This window comes from Bos indicus x Bos taurus, chromosome 3 (genome assembly GCF_003369695.1).
Source record: "Bos indicus x Bos taurus breed Angus x Brahman F1 hybrid chromosome 3, Bos_hybrid_MaternalHap_v2.0, whole genome shotgun sequence".
NCBI lineage: Eukaryota > Metazoa > Chordata > Mammalia > Artiodactyla > Bovidae > Bos > Bos indicus x Bos taurus.
Genome location: NC_040078.1, coordinates 2,800,978 through 2,821,430, shown reverse-complemented (window position 1 = coordinate 2,821,430; position 20,453 = coordinate 2,800,978). Strand labels below are relative to the sequence as shown.

The 20,453-nt window shown below is 44.2% G+C and overlaps 1 protein-coding gene across 2 annotated transcripts in view; it reads right to left on the bottom strand.

The window, feature by feature from the left end:
• Positions 1–572: 572 nt before the first annotated feature.
• FAM78B (family with sequence similarity 78 member B) overlaps positions 573–20,453 on the bottom strand; it is a 105,745-nt gene continuing 85,864 nt past the window's right edge. The window contains exons 2-3 of one of the 2 annotated variants that reach the window (XM_027526897.1): positions 12,681–13,616; positions 573–3,652 (exon numbers count right to left, since the gene is read on the bottom strand). In XM_027526897.1, coding sequence (XP_027382698.1) covers positions 13,094–13,616 — 523 coding nt within the window. In that variant the 3' untranslated portion in view covers positions 573–3,652; positions 12,681–13,093. The remainder of the gene's footprint in view (positions 3,653–12,680; positions 13,617–20,453) is intronic. The other variant, XM_027526886.1, reaches the window with a different exon arrangement.

The window sequence follows — 20,453 nt, the reverse complement described above, 5'->3', positions numbered from 1 at the left end:
CCATCCCCACTACACCTTCCACTCTTGCCTAGCTGCCATCTGATCATCTGAAAATGCAATTCTGATGGAGAGAAGGCAATACCCCAGAAGGTTTAACTGCCTTCTTCCAAATATCTTGGTGTAGTCAGAACTTGAGTAGCAAGTGTTAAGCTAGAGGAAAATCATTTAGCAAAAGCAAAGCAGAAACTGGTCAAAGAGTGCTCCAGGGAAGTGAAGGTGGAGAGAGAGGATGGAAGAGCAAGATTTGCCTTCTGTGTTTCTAGAATGTTCTCCTTCCCCTAATTTCATAGCACTGAGTCACAGACTAGAATAGAATATCATCAGGGAGAAGGATGAGGACACCTTTCTGTTCCTTACTCAATGTCATCCAGCTTCTTTCTCAACTGAGACTTGCCTTCTGGACCAATGATGGTCGCAGCACTCTGCCTTAGTCTGCCAGATCTCCTTGCTGAGCAGGGCATCTGCATCTGCCTCTGTATGTCCCAGGGTTGCTTATTCCTGGAGCCTTCCCTGGGCTTTATGGAAAACCCAGCACTGCATCTTTAAGGACCAAATTAAAGAGAAAAGATACGTTGTTGAATACATACTGTATTTAACATTTTTTTAATCCCAGAGAAGTGAAATGCAACATCTGTTTGAGTTTGTGTAACGTCCAAAGACTGACAATTCAGAATTTCCTAATTAAAGTCATTTTTAAGGCACTCTGCAGAGCCAGCTTTCATTCTCTTCCTTCATTGGGTTTTTCTCCAAACTGTAGCAGAATACCTGGGTTCTCTTTCTTCAAAGTGATACACACATGCTCATGCTTTGAACCTGCTCTTTGTCCTGACGACACAGAAAACAGCACAATTCCAATTGGGAAACAGGAAAGGAAGGAAATACATGTGGTGAGGTGGGTCAGAAGAACACAGAGAAGATGTACAAATCGATGAACTGACACAGTGGGAGCAGAAAAGAGAATGAGCAGAAGGGAAATGGGACAGGGCGGGGTGGGCCAGATGGCTGGTGGCCAGTGAAAAATAGGCTACATTTCCCAGTGAGGTTTCAATTAGTTTAGCTGGTTCCTTTTTTTAAGATGGGGCCAATATAAGGGAGGTGTCTCAAAATTATGGAAAGTGTGTACACAGTAAATGTGCCTGCTTGTGCTCATGCACTGAAGAGGGTTTGATTTTAGATACAGGTATGATTTAGGGGCTCTAAAAGGCCCCCTTCTGATAAAAAATAATATCCCTTACTGGCCCACCACTGTGCCTGAAATTCCCACCATGAGAGCCACGCTTTCAGATTAAGGCAAAATCTATAGCCCCTATTAAAACATAAGTGTCACCGGAGAGGGTAACACTCAACTCTTTAGCACCCACTGACTGAACTATCTGTCTCCTATCCAGAGTAGGACCCTGACAGATGGGATGGAGGGGTGGGCACATTCTGACTGTTGGGGGAAGAAGGCTTGGTGACGTGGGATGCGGGAGGGGGACAGGTTGGGCAGCTGAGGGTGTGTGACATCGTGTTAATAGTTACTCCAGGAAGTTACTCAGGGGCAAGAGAGTAACCCTTGGAGGGATGGGGTAGCAAAAAAACCTCCTCCCACATCACAGGTTTCCTTAGTGTGTGTGTGTGTGGTATATCTAACAGTTTGTAAATATTACAACATTCTGGGTATATGCCCAATATATTGGGTTGGTCAAAAAAGTTCATTCAGGTTTTTCTGTAACATATTATGGAAAACCCAAATGAGCTTTTTGGCCAACCCAACAGAATTCACTTGGGCCTTTGAAGAACAGAACACATCTCTGTGCATCCCTATGGTGTGTATACAGTCTGTGCACATGTGTACACACACACCTGTCCTCATACTCCGCAGTAAGAGATCTTGTAAGCCATCTGGGATTTGGATGGGTCCAGTTCTTGGGGAAAGGACTGGCTTGGGGCAACATGGCTCCTTTCTTCATTATCAGCAGATTTTCGTTCAGTTCAGGTGGCTCTGCAGAAATGGCCTAAGGCTTGGGTTATAAACACTGGGCGTGGGCCTTTCCATCTGGACTGGGGTTTGGAGACATTCATGTGGACTTGGGGAGCCTGGGGGAGGGGCAAGTGGAGAGAGAATTTGGCAAAGGGTAGGTCTGAGATCAGCCCCCAGGCCGCGTGCATGAACCACTCTTGGGTACAGCGGGAAGGATCTGCCAGCTCTCCAGGGGTTTGCTCTGGTTGACTGACCTAATGGGGAAGAGTCAGAAATGGGGAAGGTTCAGAGCTGGAGGAGTGGGATGAGAACTCGTCAATCCTCAATGGCCTTTTCTTATTCTTGGCACAGAACAAAACTTGGGAAATCACAGATGAAGAATGTGGGCGGGGGGAGGGGCAAAGGTGGGAAGACACTAGAAGAGCTTCTCAATCCTAGTCTTACATTAGGATCATCTGTGTGACTTTCTAAAAACACCCATCCCAGGCCCCACCCCCAAAGATTCTGCTGGAATGAGTTGGGGCAGGGATCAGACATGGGTTTTCTGTAAGCTCCTCAGTGTCTCAAATGTACATGTGGCGTTAGTTGAGAAGACAGCACCAGAGCAATTGAGAAGTCTAGTTCTGAGAGGGCCAGGCTGGAGCTGACTGGTCAGGGCCCACCATCACATGAAGAAGGAGAAGAGATGGGTTGATATGAAGGGGGACAGTGGGGGACGGTTCTGAGAGCTTCTATTTGGACAGTCAAGCCTCTACTAGTTTGTTTGGCTTTACAGCCTGACTAGGTCTCTAACCCACTTCTGGTTTAAAATCTGTCTGAGGTGGAGGTGTCTGGGCACAGGGAGAGAAATCCCCCCCACCCCCGCCCCCGCTGTTTCCTGTCACTTCAAAGAGGAATAATTCACTGTGCTGTATGGGGCCAAGAAGACAAATTCTGGGGCGAGATGGGAGTAGATTTTTCTGTTATATAATAAACACATGTTTCATAAATAAGTAAACAAACCAGTAAGCAAGGCAATAAACAAAAAAGTGCACACAGTTTTTGCTCTGTTAGAGTGATTCTCTCCTCATCCCATTGATCCTGGTGACATACACTTTGCCCTTGGTCACCTGAAGGTAACCAGCCCAGTTGTGTGGAGGAAGTAGGACTGCTTTGGCCCCGGCTCTGCAAGGATCAGAGAAATCTAGACAGAGTATTAACATCGGCCACCCATGTGGAGGAGGGAGAAAGAGAGGAGATATATATTCCCTCTGTTTTTCGCCCAAAAGTATAGGGAGGGAAGTTAGGGCTTGGGAACCAATGCTGGAACATTTTCGGTATCTGAAGTCCTTCATCCCAGCTTCACTTAGAGGTGTGGGAATGGACTTGAGATCTGGATGGACCCAATCTTTCCACACAAAAAGATACAGCAGGCACAACTCCCACTTCAACACAGCTCCCCAGGAGCCAACCAGCCAGCCTATGGAGAGTGCTGCATGGCATGTGGTGGGGTGGGAGGGGGGACAGGTCATGGGATGAGGGAATGGGAGGATGGCGAGGAGACAGATAGGATAGGATGGCACCCATTTTAATGGGAAGTCAGCTATCCAGGGCTTCAGCTTCTGGAGCCAGCAGCCATTGCTCACTTCCTCCTCTTTAGTCTCTGCCATGTGGTTCTGCTCCTGGGCGTGCCTTGTTCTACTAGGTGACCTGTATGTGGACATGGAGACATGTAAATAAAATGGGCATTAAGACAGTGGCCAAATAACGTTTTTCCTTAAAAGCAGATGTTTATAATCTGGGCTTCATAAATAGATTGCAAGGAGACAATGACCCTGAGATTTTTATGCAAAATTATGAGTACTTATTTACATATGCATTGCTCTGTCAAGACAGTCTATAGTATTTATGTGGTTTTTAAGCAAAAACAATATTAGATTCTAGATCATCTATAAGTGTAACCCATTAGCAAGGCACAAAAGGGTCTACAGAAATGGGTGGGAATTCCAGACCCTCCATGGCTTTGGTTCTCAGCATCCAAAGGCACAAGGTAATTTGTAAGAATTGCTGATTCACCAGAACTCTATCTAGGGCCCTCCCAGTATACCTGTGCATGGGCATATATTCGAGCTCTGCTAAAACATTTTGAATGTGAATCTGTATTACTCAACTTAAAGTGTTGATCAATTTTTCTTTTTTTTTTTTAAAGACTATTTTTGGGGAGTACTTGCATATATGGTAAGTTGTGGTCCTAAAGAAGAAGTGAACCGAATTTTTAAAATAAAAAGGGAATTTTTGAATGCATGAAAGGAGTTTCTTTGAGATAAATCCAAGCATTGGACATCCTCCTCTTGCTTTCCTGATCATTTGTTTATGCTTTGTATCATTGGATTGTTGATAGGCGGGGTTGGTTATAGCAATGTACTACTATAATGGCACAATGAGTTTTTGTGATTCCAAATGAACACTGTTGCATTCAGATTTTAGGCATGGTGTCAGTTTCAGAAAGAAAAAAAAAAATCTCAAATTCTTATAGAGATGGTGAAATAAACCTGTTCCAACTGTTTGAAGTTTGCAGACAACCCCATTATATATACAAATAGGGACTTAATAGCCTAGAAGCCATTCTAGAAACTGTCCCTCCCTTCATCTTGTGCTCTGGAATAACTGCCATGCTCTAGCATCAATGAATGCCAGTTCCCCTTCCTGCAGTGGGAGACTGATTGTGCTGGGCTCTGCCAGCCTTTGACGTCACGCATGCCACAGAGTGACACATACGGTGCGTGATGGGGAAGAGTGGGGTACTGAGTGGATACAGGTGTGCAGAAGCTTGGAGACAACCTCAGAATCTGTCTACTGCTCATGGACCACAGTGGAGAGATACCTGTGTGTGAAAGTCACATCATCGTGATGACCACTTTATATGACTATTATATTTATTATCATATTCCTATTATAATAGTTATACAATAAGGATGCCTTTAGATTAGCATAATTTTTGCACAAAAATTTTTTTCAACTACATAGTTGAGTTTCATCTACCAATTTTCCCCAAGGTAAGGCACAAGAAGCTTAGAGTTCTCTGTCAATGTGCTCCCACAAACCTAAAAGCTTTAAAGGAGTGACTGTGGCACTGAGGACAGGTTTTCTTCCCATTTTATAGATGGAAAAGTGCAGGTGATCTGTATGAGAAGTCCTGCCTAATAAAGTCAATTCAATATCAGGCCAATGTCAGGTTTCTGCATCCAGAAGACCTCCTGAGCACTTGAAATAGGCTTGGGAAATGACTCTTTCTCTACTGAAGAGGAAAAGACAAGATTGTTCTGGCTGCAGAAAGTTTGGAATCCAACTGAGTTTAGAGTTGGTTATTCTCTCATACGGAGAAGGCAATGGCACCCCACTCCAGTACTCTTGCCTGGAAAATCCCATGGACAGAGGAGCCTGGTGGGCTGCCGTCTCTGGGGTCACACAGAGCTGGACACGATTAAAGTGACTTAGCAGCATTCTCTCATAAGAAATGGCCCATTTCCTTTATGATAAACACACCCAAAGATAGCATTTCTCTTTGCTATTGTGAATGGCTTTTCAGAGGTGGTATTTTCTTGTTATTTCTTCAGGTGAGATAGTGAGTCTTTAGTCCCTGATGTGTGTGTGTGTGTGTGTGTGTGTGTGTTTGTGTGCGTGCATGTACGTACACTGTGTATATGCATAAGCACTGTGCATGGAGAGGTAGGTGGGATAGTGCCTTGGTCCCTGTTCATTGGATATGCACACACAGAGTCCTTCTTTCTTTCCTAATTAATTAGTAATAATAGCTTTCTATAGTTTCTGGTATGTGAGGGAATGAAGTGGGAAATAATCTAATTGGCTGTCTTGCTTTTTAAGCCCAGTTTAATGAAATAGTTCTCAGCCTGAAGTGTATGTATTATCTTTCCTGTTATTTTTCCAATTAATATTTCATTGGATCATGTCTGTGTGGAATATTCTAATTGGTTTGAAGAGGGGGGTGAGGGGATGAGAGCAGATAGAGAGATGACCAGCTGCTCCTCTCATCACCAGAGCCATGTATGCACTGATGCAGCTATAGGTTTTCCCCAATGCCTTTCCTTGGAAGAGCTCAAAGAGCTTGACAGAGTGCTGCCTTGTCACCTTAACCATCCTCACCGATCTCTTGGGCCAGACAGACAAAGGGACCTCTTGCCAAGGTCCCTGGGTTTTCTGAGATGTGTGACTCCAAAGGGAAAATGAGTAGCTCCTAAAGTTTCCTGTGAATATTGTCTATCTGCAGACTCTGTTTAGCCTACAAGAGTGAACACCTCTTATAAATATTTGTTTTAAGAGTGAGTCTCCAGAAGGACCTCACAATACCTTCCCATATCTGCTCTTCCTGTGAAGAGAACAATGCATAGAAGAAGGCATGAAACAGGGCTGGGCCTGGGGTGAGCAATCGGGTGTCCAGGGCAGACACTGAAGGGGTCTCCCTCTCAGCAGATGCAGAATGAGTGTTTGCAAACAGGAGTGAGTGCCTTCTTAGATTTTCCAGGGCAGGCACCTTGGTTGGTTTATGTCTGGCCTGAAGCAAAGCATTCCATCCTCTCTCCTGTATCCTCCTTGCTCCCAGTGATGTGGGGTCTCAGCCAGTCTGAGCCCAGCCCCCATGCTTAGCCATCTCTCTATTCAGATGCTTCATGTGCACTATCAGAGCCCCTCACAATCCCCAGGGAGGTCTGCATGCAGCTAGGCTGTGTCTTGGCCTTCTCCCTTCTCCTATAAGTTGAACATCTATTTTCCCTTCTCTTGGGCATTTCTGACCCAGTATTCAGCTGTTTTAAGGGTCAGGCCACATTTTCTGGGTTAGTGAAGAACAGATAGGAGTGGGAGGCAAAGAAGAGCCTCCTTTGCATGGCCATGTGACCTGCTGCCCAAAGGCCTGACTTCATGTTTGTTTTGTTGAGAAAAGATAGTAGGTTCTCTTTGGGATCACTATCCAGCTGAGCAAAATTGCTTTTCATCCCAGAAATTCTGTGGTGCGGCCAACCTAGGAGTGAGGCACAGATTGGGATGTGGGAGCAGGGGGCCTTGGGAAGCAGCCCTGAAGCAAGCTCTGTGGCTGGTCCAGGGTGGGGTATATGGAATAGGGCCTTAGCAGGCAGGGCAGGCAGAGAGAGGGGCCATAGCCAATTATATTTCCAGCATGGTGAGACAGCTCGGGGGTAGGGGGCAGTGTAGGAAGAAGCATTTCCTCCTTTTATGTGCACCCATGTGACCAAATCTGTAACGTTACAAACTTGGAGTCCCAGCCAAGATCTGGTGCATCTTGTAGAGATGGGAACTGTGTAGAGACAGACAGGCCAGTGAAGACCCACATAAAGATATGTATACATATAATAATAAGAATAATTTCCCCCTCTGTATTTGTTGCCTGAGCCCACGATAGGAAAAATGTAACTGTCCCTGGCTGGCTTCTGCAGGAGGTTTAAATAGGCAAATCATTTTGGGATTTCAAGTCTGGCCCAGATCTGATCAGCCTCTTTTCCTTTCTGAAAGATCTCTTTGAGTTCCAGCTATAAATTCTTCCCAGAGCTGCTTTCTACAGGGCTATGTAGAGATCTGCTTTCTTTCCTTGACTGCAAGGGTCCAGGCCTCACCAACAAGGTATCCGGGGGCAGGGTGAACTCGAGATCCCCACCATTCCCCACAAAGCCAGGCCTCCCCTGGCAGGGACAGTGGGCTTCTCTGAGATGGTCTTGGGCTTCCAATCTGATGGGGCTTGAGAGCCTGCAACTCTTCCTGGGCCCCATGATTCTACTGACACGACAAGACCTTACATCAGGCAGCACTTCAGACATTTTGGAGTGTTTCCAGACATCACATCACTGTGTCTTCCTGACTACGATGTTGGCTGGGCTGTGTTAGTGGCTCAGTTAGCAAAGGAGGAAACAGGCTGAGATGAATGACATGATTTGTTGACAGTCTAGTTCATCAGCTGGGTTTAGAAGATTTGGGTCATTCGGAGGTCCTGGGCTCTGGCCTCTGACCTCAGAGCACCCAAGTAGGCCTCCTTTCCAACAGGGAAGAAGAGAGAAGTCACTGAAAACACAGAGCCTAAGACCACTGAACCCAGATTCCTCAGGGGAGCTTACGCTGCCTGGTCAAAGTGCACCCAGAGATCAATTAGGGTGGCTGTGCACAGACTTCCCCTGCAAGTGAGTCACCCTTCCTGAGGAATAGCAGTGGAGAAAATGCTCCATGAGAGTGGAGGAAAGGTGAGGAGCCAGAAGACTGAAATTCAAATCTTAAGAGCACCATTGGTAGTAGTGTGACCTTGGACAGGCCACTTGACCTTCAAGTCTCTCATCTGTAAAAAGGGGATATAAATTAGACCTTACAAGATTGTTGAGAATCAAATCAAAAAGTATTTGTGTCTGTGTTATGCAAACTGCAACAAACTAATCAAATGGGAATTATTGTTGTTAATAAGAATATAAGGATTAGACCAATACTAAGAATTTCTATCTTGAATAGAGATGTTTTATACTCTATGTAAAGGGAAGAAAGCACCCTTTGTAAGCTGTAAAGTGCTATAGACCTCAAAGGAATTGTTTGGAGGGCTGAGGTTAATTAGTAATGGGATCCATCATGGGAGGGAGCATGGCTAACCAAGGTAAGCAGCAGGACTCCATCTCTCCAGAGGCATTTTTATGAATGTTTAAAAATGGCCAAACAACCTTGGCTGTCCTCTAGTCACTGAGCTGGCAACTCTTCTGAAGGCCTTCCATAGGCAGATGTCCTAACTAAGAAACTGGAACCAGACGTACTCAAGATCTCAAAAGAAATTAATGGCAATAAGACTCTGGGGTAAAAATATCTCTGGGCACTGAGCTAGCTCACTCCACTCCCTTTCTATGTAAGGATCATTTAGGCTTAATTATAGAGTTCAGGCATTCATTGGGGTTTTGATTAATTTTCTTTTCAGCTTGAAGCATGTGTGAGTGTAGCAGGTCTGTGTGTGTGTGTGTGTGTGTGTGTTTACATCTTTTTTTGCAACTCAGTTGGGAGCTGGCTCTGGCAATGTTTAATTGTGCCCTCAGTTCTAACAAGAATAGTCAATGTGCCAACTGGAGCTTGGAAAGCCATTGTTTCCAGTGCCTCCGCCCCATGGGCTGCTCCTGCTGCATTGAGGGGTGGCGGGTGGCAGGGCCTTGCTCAGCTGCGACCTCAGCTGTGGGATGCTTGCTTTCCTCCCCCTTTTGTGCTCTTGGTGTTTCAGGGATTCTGAGACCAGGAGAGTAGATTTCCTACTCCACTGATTACCAGTACTGTGCTAAAAGCTGGTGAGTGACAGCCAGCTCACCCACACTGCAGCCCCTCACAGGAATTTTTTTCTGGGCAAATCTCCTTGTGGATTGCACAGTTTTCTGCATAAGAAAACAGTGTTACTTCTCTTAGTTTAATATGCCCACTTAGTTGACGGGTAGGGACTACATGACTGTGTAGGTGAAAGTGACCTGTTTTCTCCTTCCTTCTCTTCTGTGCTCTCCAGGCAGGGAACAACCCAGGAGGCGCCACAGTGTAGCGTCATGGTGAGAGATGTGGAGCCAAGTGGCTCAGTTTGAATCCCAACTCCCCACATTTTCTATTTGTGTGCCTATCCACTTAACCTCAGTGGATCTCAATTTACGGTTATACTCCTAAGACTGTCTGGGGATGAAAAAATGCATGTGGAAGCCTTTTGTAAACTACTTCATAAATCATAGTTCTTTTATTTTACTGCTCAGAATGACTGCTGAGAACATGATTTTGACCTGTGAGATATTCCTAGCTTCAGAAAAGAGGGAACTGCAAAAAGGCCCATGGAAAGGAAGACAGAGAAAGAACTAGCTTCCAACCTTCTTGGGTGCTGTGGACCAAAGCAAGAAGCTGGGAATGTAAGATGCTGCAAAGACCCAGACTAAGAGTTCAAAACAGCTGGTATAGATAAAAGAGAATCAGGAACATTCATTTCTTGGACACAACTGTTCTTTAAAGGATGGATTTGATTGTCTCTAGTGCTAAGAGGGTGAATGGCTCAAGGACTGTGACAACGTTTTGCCTGGAGCCAAGAGGAGAACTACGGGTCTCAGGTAAGTGTGACCATGCTGTGATACGACATACAGGAACCCAGGTCTTCTCTTGGCTCTGCTGCTGATTATGACCCTGAGAATGATGTGACCCTGAATAGATGCGACCTCAATTTCCTTGAGATTATGGAATAAAAAAATCTCAAAGGAATCTATGAGGAATTTATGACTTAATAAAATGCTCTTTTCCACACAGGAATTAAGAACTCTTGTGCCACTAAGAGACTGTTGTGGTATGTATGTGTGTTTAGAATCCAAATATACTACTGAGACTACCCAACTAAAACCTAATCGAGGCACCGCACGAACCCCTTCAAACTGACGGCATCTGGTGTCAGACACAGGGACTGTCAGGGAAAGAAAGGCCTGATGGGAGGATGGAGGTGACTCAAACAGAGATTTCAAGGTGAATTCACTCTTGTTGGAGAGCCTTTCCTTTGCCAAATCCGACTAAGCTGGAAGGTAATGACCTATGGATGACAGAAAAGACACTATTTCCTTGTAAAGCAACTCTAACTTCAAAATAATAGATTGCAGAGCAATAGAACATTCTGCCAGGTTGACTTCAGAACTGAGACACCCAACTAAGAGTTCACAGCACTATCACTGACAATAATCATAATGTATATTTGCACAGTACCTTTAATTTTATAAGTACCTTCCTATCTATTTCTCTCATTTTTGTTATTACCTAATTTTCCAGAAAACTTGCCCAGGGTAATTTCTTTTAAAACTCTAGAAAATGTGAGTTTTCAGTGGGAAAAACATCTAACTAAGTATGTAGCATTTATAAATACAGATATGCCCTGGAAAAAGTTATGCTATGTGTAAACATAATTGTGTAAATCATATCATATTCTCATGGGCAGAAATCTTGCATAGCATTTTGTAATGTAAAAAAACCTTTCCTCTTTAACCTTCTGTTTGTTACAATTTTAGATTTTTAAATATCAGGTTTTCTTAAAGTAGGGCCATAAGGATTAGATTTCAGGATCAGTATCAACACTCCAGAATTCCATAAGGGTAACATCTAATTCAATCACAGGGACAGATTCCTATTTCTGATGTCAACATGGAAAATTAAGTAGCTTTGGAGCTACTTAAACCATGTTGCTCTTAAACTAAACCATGGAGCTCTCTCAGACTACTTCTCCCATAAAATAAGGAGAGATAGGAAAGGACAGGGAGATCCAAATGTAACAGTTGAACTGTTTCTAAATGGAATGTCTCCAGGTCTTCTGTGAGTCACTGATGTGTCATTAATGTGGTGTTATAAATAGCTCAGCTTGCCATCAATAACTAATCTATAAGAGAGGAGTTGGTGGTTAGGGTGTGAGGTTAAAATTTGGAGTGGATCTGTTAAACTTCTCATGTAAATAAGCACCTACTCCTGTGACCTGAAGTAACCTGAAGTAAATGAGACTACACTCCATTTTTAATAAAAGTAATAAACAAGTCTTCCTGCTTTTTATTCTCCATCTTCAAACTCAGATAAAAGATAGATCAGTGGAGCCAACCATGGGATTAGAATAATTGCACGAACCTTAACTCTCTCATCTCTGAAATCAGGCTGGCAATATCCACTCATAGAATCCACAATGGTATTGTGGGAGTTTTAGAATTATTTTGCATGGGGGGTTTTGAATGAGGATCTATCTATCTATCTATCAAAATTAGCATTAGCAAGAATAAAAGGAAAAGTTCTTTTGTAATGATTTAAAAGTTCTTTTTTGTGGTGATCCTTATGGCAAAGATTGGAAACCTTTAAAAACTTATATTGTGCTGACTAGAGGAAATATGGCCTCTCATCCTTATTGGTTGGATCTCACCAATACAGGTTTGTTTCCTGTGAGTAGCTCAGATTTTCATTAAGAGTCTGAAGTTAAGCATTATGAAGCACTTTCTCACAAATGCTCAAGCAGTTAAAGTTGAGCTTCTGTGAAACTGAGCTAAAATAAACATTCACAGATACACAGCATATGTACTGTGTGTGCATACAGGCTATAAGCACACATGCAGATACAGCTAGAAGATTTGCTAGCAATCATGCTGGCATGTGTGTTTGCATGTGTGAATGTGTAACAGCAAAATACCATTCTTACTTGTTGAAATGGTCTCGAAACTCTGCATGGGTTCGTGCCTTAAAAACAATTATCTTTTTGTAAATTTAGGGCTGGTAATGGGAAGAGAAGCAGAAGCTGTAAACAAAATCACAATTTGGGTTTCAGTAAAAACATGGTGAAGGCCCCAAATATCACAGCTATTGCAGAATTCAGAAACCATCTATCCAAATACTGTGACTGAGGATACTTTGAATAAACAGTTTTTGGAAAGATGTGGGTAGATGGAAATGCTGTCATCATCATCAACTAGAACCACCGTCAGCACCCTGGACAGTTCCTAGGAGGCTCTCCCTTGGAATGGAACCAACATATTTTGTTTTCTTAGCGTTTCTTTCATTTCAGTGAGTGTGTTGATGATCTGATTATTAACTAATACATGCACAGGTATTACTTTGCAGTAACAAAGTTATCCCCTCCTCTTTCCATTGCCCATTCACTTTCATTCCACCCCATTCCCCAGCACCCTCCAGTTAGACAATGGGACATATGTCTTACAAACACCTGATGTGGATGTTTTCACTCTCACTTCTAATTGGTTGGGAAGCAGCATTTGCCACAGGCACTGTTTAATTTTGTTTCCATCCCCTGCCTCTCACAGGAAAGAAATGGTCAATAGTTCAGATAAAAGAATCATCCTGGTCAGCTCCAAAATATGGCTACTTGCATGGTAATCACAGCAAGTCTTTCAGAGCAGCGATTTTCTTTATTCCTAAAAGGAAGGGATTTTCCCTAAGGATTATGGTTCTACCACCCAAGGAGCAGCTTTACTCTTCACAAGTGGCTGCAAAGGCTGGCAAACCATGAGGTCTGCTTTGGCTCAGAAATTCAGTTTGGCTCCTGCCACCCCTGGCAACCTCACTGCGTGTCTCAGTGGCATATGCTCCACACACAGTCAGGCCAGTCTGCTTCTACTTAGGAGGGATCACAACTAGAGGTGGCCCCCGCTTGGGCCTCCACATGAGGACCTGGGCATCGTTGGCATTGGGCTTCACTAGTGCGTTGGGGGGTATGGGTTCCATCCGGCTCAGGATCCGGGGCTGCTCCTGCTGAGTCCTGCCCACCAGCCGGGCCCGTTGCCCCAAAAGTTGAAGAGGGTCCACCTCAATGTCCACCCTCATCCTCCACTTGATGGTCTGCAGAATGATCTTCTCTTTTGTGGTCGTGTTCATGGCCACCAGCCAGGTAGTGAAACTTTGGTCCCTCTTGATCCGTGTGAGCAGCGGCACATTGCTGTCACTCACTGGCACCGCCCATGTCACACTGGGGTAGAAATTGTCATTCATGCTGACGGAGAACCTGGAGATCTTGTTGGTGGGGCCAACCAGGGTCACAGTTTCTGTGGTGTTCCCGTACCAAGGGTAGCTCACCCCATCTGAGTCACTGATGGCTTTTACTCTCCCTTCCCTCAAGTCAGGCAGTTCCCAGCTTGACCTGGCAAAGCAGAAGAGATGCACAAGAAAAGAAGAGGCTGAATGAATTTTTTAAAAGCTGGAGAGGTGCCCACCACTTACTAACAGTCAACTTGGGCAAAATGGGAAGTTTAGAGGGGGAATTCAGGTAAAAAATTTCTATGCTGTGCTGCTTCAGGATTAAATGAGAACAAATCAAAACAAAACAAAAATAAAATGCAACACCAGTACAAATTAAATTAAGCCATAAGTAGTTCAACAGAGAGCAAAAATCTCAAAGAAGCATTTGTGAGATCCACAAAGGCATCAACTCGCTGCAATAGTATAATCGTAATGAACTATCTAGAGGTATTCAACTGAATAAAAATACTTTCTCAGGAAGTGTGAGCTTATGTAAGGTTTGTTTGTTAAGAAAAGATGGTGGTTGAAATCTGACATACTTGTAAGGAAGTTGCAGGTGGAAAGGAGGGCAAAGAAAGTTGAGGTTAAAGGTTATACTGATTTCATATGAAATCACAGTAGTAGAATTTCTACTCAACAAAGAAAAATGTTTAAATTCTAGTCATTGGCCAATCCAGTATTTAGAAAACCTGCACACAGAAACTTGTAACAGGAGATAAGGGTCACCTTTGGGAAACCACCTCAATGTGCAAGTTGTACCACAGACTGGCATACATAGTCTACTGTGCTGTTCTCCCATCACCTTTAAGTCCAGCCTGGAAGTTTAATTGCTTAGTTTAGCAAACACGCCATTCTGGGCATGTTGTTACTCCTCCTGGCTGCTTCTAACTTTGAACAGAAGGAAGGAGGAGATGATATGCCCATATTCTTAGCCCATGTTTCTCCCCCAATGCTATGGAATATTCTTCATCATCATCATAGCTGATACTTATTGAGTGCTTACTCTATTCCAGCCACTATGCTGGGTTTTTTATGTTATCTCAGTTAATGATCAAAATATCCCACAAGATAAATATATTTTTATTTCCATTTATACTTGAGAGGATGGACACTTAAAAATATTAAAGCACATGTCAAGAGTTCTACATGTTGTAAGGCGTGGAGCTGGGAGTTGTCTGACTCCAAAGTCTATGCTTTTGACCACTAAGCAACAATGCCTTCTGAAGTGTCCTTGCATGATGCTGGAAGAAGCCAGAGTGGAGGGGATTCAGGCTGTCCCAGAGCAGCCATGGGAAGCTGGACTGGACCCTACTGGGGGCAGATATTTAGTCAGCAGAGTCTGGCTATGCAACCTCCATATATCCTTTCCTGGGACCAAGAATAACTCAGTAATATTGTGTAAGAATTCAATAATTAAGGAAAGAAAGGAGACTGTGCCACTCATCAGCGAAGAGGTAGTCTTGTTTGATATAATGGTCTTCCTCTTACGAAGTGACAGAGATCCTGCAGGACTTTATACCAATGGCCTGAAAGGGAGCTATGTTGCCAGGTTAGTACTGAACTGTCTCAGAATCCTTCATACAAGGATAACATAACTGCTGCCTCCTGCTGCCGCTGCCCCCTGCCCCAGCATTCCCTATGCTAGTCAGACCCAGCCTGAAGGGAAGGGAAGGCTGGATTGCCTGGAAAGGAGGTGAGCCCACAGCTTCAAGAACCTTTTATCTTGCCTCCATGCCCTTAATAACTGCTGGCAATAACTGCAGTGTATAATGGTTAGCAGAAACTAAGTAAGAGGAATTGACTTGATGCAGAAAGTTGGAGATTTTGTTACCATTTTGTTACCTGTGCTAGTTGTAGCTGGACCAAGAAGTAGCTGCCAGATAATTCTATAGCTGCTTCTTACTGTACAAAAGGGAATACGTGTTGTTTGAGTGGGATATAATCATACAAGGGTCAGGTAAAGTGAGAACTGAACTGCTCGCTGGGTTGATGAAACAACCACACTGGAGGTAGCTTTTTGTCCCAAGTCAAAGGATTGCTACAATTATTCAGTTGCAAGGCACTCATTTTCTGTGTTGCTCCAACCTGCTTCTTCACTGGTTACAGTGACCGGGCTCTGCTGGCCTGAGGTTTCCTCTGTGGGACTGGAGGACAAGTATTCTCAATAGTGTAAAACTGTACTTGCTCTCCTGTCCTAAACACTGGGCCGGCTGTGGTATGTTGTTTAGGGAATTTGGCTTGTTATAATGCTGTCCTTTTCTGGGCTGAATATCTTGTCATTAAATTATTTTTTTCTATAGAGTATTTACAGTTCATACTTTGCCTCTATTTTCCTACACAAAATTATGTGAGCAGAGACTTGGGCCCAAAGCTTAGTTTGGTCCCAGATTTTCTGAAAACAGAGATAATAAAATAAAGTTGCACTCTTGTGCCTGTCTTGAAAGAGAAAAAAGATACCCTTGTCTTGGAAGATTCTCTGGAACAGAGAAATGAAACAGGCTTCTTAATCATCACAATGGTCATGAACTTGAGCAAATTCCAGGAGATAGTGAAAGACAGGAAGTCCAGAGTGCTGCAGTCCGTGGGTTCGCAGAGACATGACTTAGCAACTGAACAACAATCATCACATCAAAACAAAGGCATCTGGAACGTGTAGCCAGTGAATGTGGTGACCTTGGGAGGCTACACACTTGTTCATTCCACCCATTGCTGTGACTTTGCCCACTGCTCTATTGGAAATCCCTCAGGTCTGAGGTATGGTCTCTTTCACAGCCCCAGGTGCCCCAGGACTACAATGGTTAAGGAAGAGTTTGATTTTGGAAGCAGCCAAAACTCATTATGACTTAAGCCTAGTGATTGGGAGTAGGTTTCTTTTTGAAAAGTATCATATCATCTTTATTTCTTTTATGAAAAATAGCTATTAATGTGCATTCCAAGGTAGTGGATTTTTACAAAAAGAGTTATGCCTATAAAATACATAACTAGTTAATGCAGCTTTTGTAATAGTCTTCAAAGAGATCCCTGATAAGTTCCAAGAATAGGACCACTGGAGTCATTCTATAACTATTACAACTACTTTGAATGAGATGCCAGAATCACTTTAAATTCCACATGACCCAAACTAAATCCACCACATCCACCATAAACTTGGGCTTCCCTGATAGCTCAGTTGGTAAAATATCTGCCTGCAATGCAGGAGACCCCTGTTCAATTCCTGGGTTGGGAAGATCTGCTGGAGAAGGGCTAGGCTACTCACTCCAGTATTCTTGGGCTTCCCTTGTGGCTCAGCTGGTAAAGAATCCACCTGCAATGTGGGAGATCCCCTGGAGAAGGGAACGGCTACCCACTCCAGTATTCCAGCCTGGAGAATTTCATGAACAGTAAAGTCGATGGGGGTCACAAAGAGTTGGACATGACTGAGCAACCTTCACCATAAACTTGGTCCTTTCACCCTGTCTCTGCTGCAGGCATTGGTCCGCTGCTCATCCCACCTTCCAGGCCAGAAGTGTGATCATTTTTGGCTCTTCCTCTGCCCTGTCCTAGACTGCTACAGCTACTGGTATTACTGCATATTGTGAATTTTTTCCCATAAGTGATGCTTGACTTTATCTCCCTTTCTCCATCAAACTCTCACTGCCCTCATTTAATCCAAGCCCTCAGCATCTCTTACCTGGTCTACTATAATGGTCCACAACTGGTCTCTCTGCATCCAACTCTGATCCCTCTTAAATTCATCTTCCAGGCTGCACTGATGTTCAAATATGCAGATATGATTATGTCTTTTCTCTGCCTAAAACCCTTCATAGTCTCCTTTACATGGACATCACTGGTATCACCTACAGGAAAAGTTCAAGTTCCTTAACAGGACGTTTGTGGCCCTCTGTGGTCTGGCCTTCCTGTCCCTATAAACCATGCTGTTTCTCACCTCTGCCCTTTTGCTCATGCTGTGCCCTCTGCCTGCACTTCTCTTTCCTCTCCTAAAGTCTTACTGTGTGTAACTACCTGATATTTGAGAATCATTGCATGCACCATCTCCTCCAGGAAGCTTTCTTCTGCACTTCCATGGATATCTCCAGGTCTTTATAGGTCCTGGATTTTAATTATCAGGAAGGCTTGCCCCTTTGGCCCCATCATTCCTGGCAATCTTTCCTGATTGCCTGAATCTCAGCGCAATCTTTCCTGATCGCCATATTTAAAATCAAAACTTCCTGCCCCAGCCCTCCCCATCCCCCATCTTTGCTTCATTTTTCTCTACAGCACTGTCTAATATAGTATATTAGATATATGCAGAGTACATATATTTAACTTATATGTTTATTTAACTTATACACAGGGTACATCATGCAAAATGCCAGTCTAGATGAATCAGAAGCTGGAATAAAGATAAGCAATAACCTCACATATGTAGATGACACTGCCCTAATGGCAGAAAGCAAAGAGAAACTAAAGAGACTCCTGATGAAGGTAAGAGAAGAGAGTGAAAAGGCTAGTTTAAAACTCAACATTAAGAAAACTAAGATCATGGCATCCAGTTCCATTGCTTCATGGCAAGTAGTTGGGGAAAAGATGGACAGTGACAGACTTTATTTTCTTGGGTTCCAAAATCACTATGGATGGTGACTGCAACCATGAAATTAAAAGATGTTTTCACCTTGGAAGAAAAGCTATGACAAACCTAGACAGTGTATTAAAAAGCAGAGACATCACTTTTCTGACAAAGGTCCATGTAGTCAAAGCTATGGTTTTTCCAGTGGCCATGTATGGATGTGAGAGTTAGAACATAAAGAAGACTGAGCACTGAGGAATAGATGCTCTCAAAGGGTAGTGCTGGAGAAGACTCTTAAGAATCCCTTGGACTGCAAGGATATCAAACTAGTTAACTCTAAAGGAAATCAACCCTGAGTATTCACTGGAAGGACTGATGCTGAAGTTGAAGCTCCAATACTTGGGCTACCTGATGTGAAGAGCTGACTCATTGGAAAAGACCCTGATGCTGGGAAAGATTGAAAGTAAGAGAAGAAGGGGGTGAAAGAGGATGAGGTGGCTGGATGCCATCACTGACTCAATGGACATGAGTTTGAATAAACTCCAGGAGATAGGGAAGGACAGGGAAGCCTGGCATGGTGCAGTCCATGGGATTTCAAAGAGCCGGACATGACTTAGCGACTGAACAACAACAACATATTATATAACTTACTTATCCCTTGGAGAAGGGAATGGCAACCCACTCCAGTATTCTTGCCTGGAGAATCCCCTGGACAGAGGAACCTGGTGGGCTACAGTCCACAGGGTTGCAAAGAGTCAGACATGACTGAAGTGACTGAGCACAGCACAAGGAACAGAGATGGGACAGGGTTAGAGAGAAAGGAAACAAACAGCCACAGGACCCTTGCATGCGCAAGCACTTGGCAGCAACTCTAAGAGGCAGAGACGATTATGCGGTGTCCTTCCATGAGGAAAGGGGGAGGAAATGGCAAGCCACTCCAGTAGTTTTGCCTGGAACATCCCATGGGCAGAGGAGCCCGGTAGGTTACAGTCCATGTGGTCACAAAAGTGCTGGGCATGACTTAGCGACTGAGCATGGATAAGGAAAAGAGAATGATGCAAAGTCATATAGATGGGAAGGGGTGGTGCCAGGATTTAAAGCTGAATCTCCTTGACCTCAAACTCTGCCTTTTCTACTGCACCACACTTGTGGGAACAGCTCCTTTGAGTTTTATGTCTCACCTTTCCTTCCTTGAAGTCTTTGGTGTGATGGATGGAGGAAGCACCAGCACTGCCCTCAGGAGTCTTGGATGTCAGTCCCAAGGTGGCTGCTGGCTGACCTTAGCAAGTCAGCCTCAGGCTGCTCATGTGCAAAATGGGAAGAAAAATAAGCCCACCTCCTTAATCTCAGGGCTATTCCAAGGATCAGATGAAGTGATGTGATGTGTGAACAACTGCTTTGTAAACTGTAACACACTAGGTCAGTGTTAATCCTTATCATCTCATTCCCCTCCTTCTCCAAAAACCCTTCTCTTCACTGTGATATACACAGTGTTTTTGTTTTAGACAATCAGCCATTGACCTGAAGCTCACAGCTAATGGACTCGCCAATGGAGCTGATAATGAAAACATCGATTACTGCAACCTTCATGCTTTCTGAATCCCGTTTCTAGAATAAAGAGGCAAATCTCAATCAAACAAGCTTATGTGAAGCATTTCATTCAAATAACCAGTCCCTGGGTTTAAGTACAGGCCTCCACCCAGACCCAGGCAGTTTTCCTGGTGTCCATGAGGGCCAGAGCAACCTCTCTGAAGGAGCCTTGCTTTGCTCTCATGGAAGCCCTGTGGTCACCAAGTGGATGTGGGCTGGGGCAGCAGCATTCTTGAAGGCAGGGAGTGGGCAGGTGTGCAGGACACGGTTGATACTAACATCTTCTGATGGAGACTGGAATGGGAATCAGAGAGCCACACACGAGATGACGGATGGTTTCAAGCCTGTATAGCTGCCAGGGAAGGCTCTGAGATCCTGGATGGTTCTACCCACCAAGCCTAGGTAAGAACAGCCCCTGCCTGGCCCTACACTTTAAAGAGACCCACTCTAGTATCTCCTGGCCATGCCCTTACATGGTGGGCAGGGAGTCTGTGGGGCCAAGAGGGCATGCCCACCTATAACCGGGGCCCCTCCTTCAAGATACTCCTCTGGGTATCTGCTCAGATGGCCCCAAACTTGCCTTCAAGATATATATATAGGCATTTTTCCTGGTCTATTTTCCTAAGGGTAGTCCACTCCACCTGTGTGTGTACCCCTGGAACCAAGGTGTTTGTACTCATGGAGTTTGGACATATATACACTAAATGTCCACATGCCTCTGTGTGATGATCCATATCTTGATGTGATACAGAGTGAGGGAAAGGAAGAGCCATGGAACTAGGTCCTGAGGGTTGGGTATGATACAGAGCAAGGGGAAGGAAG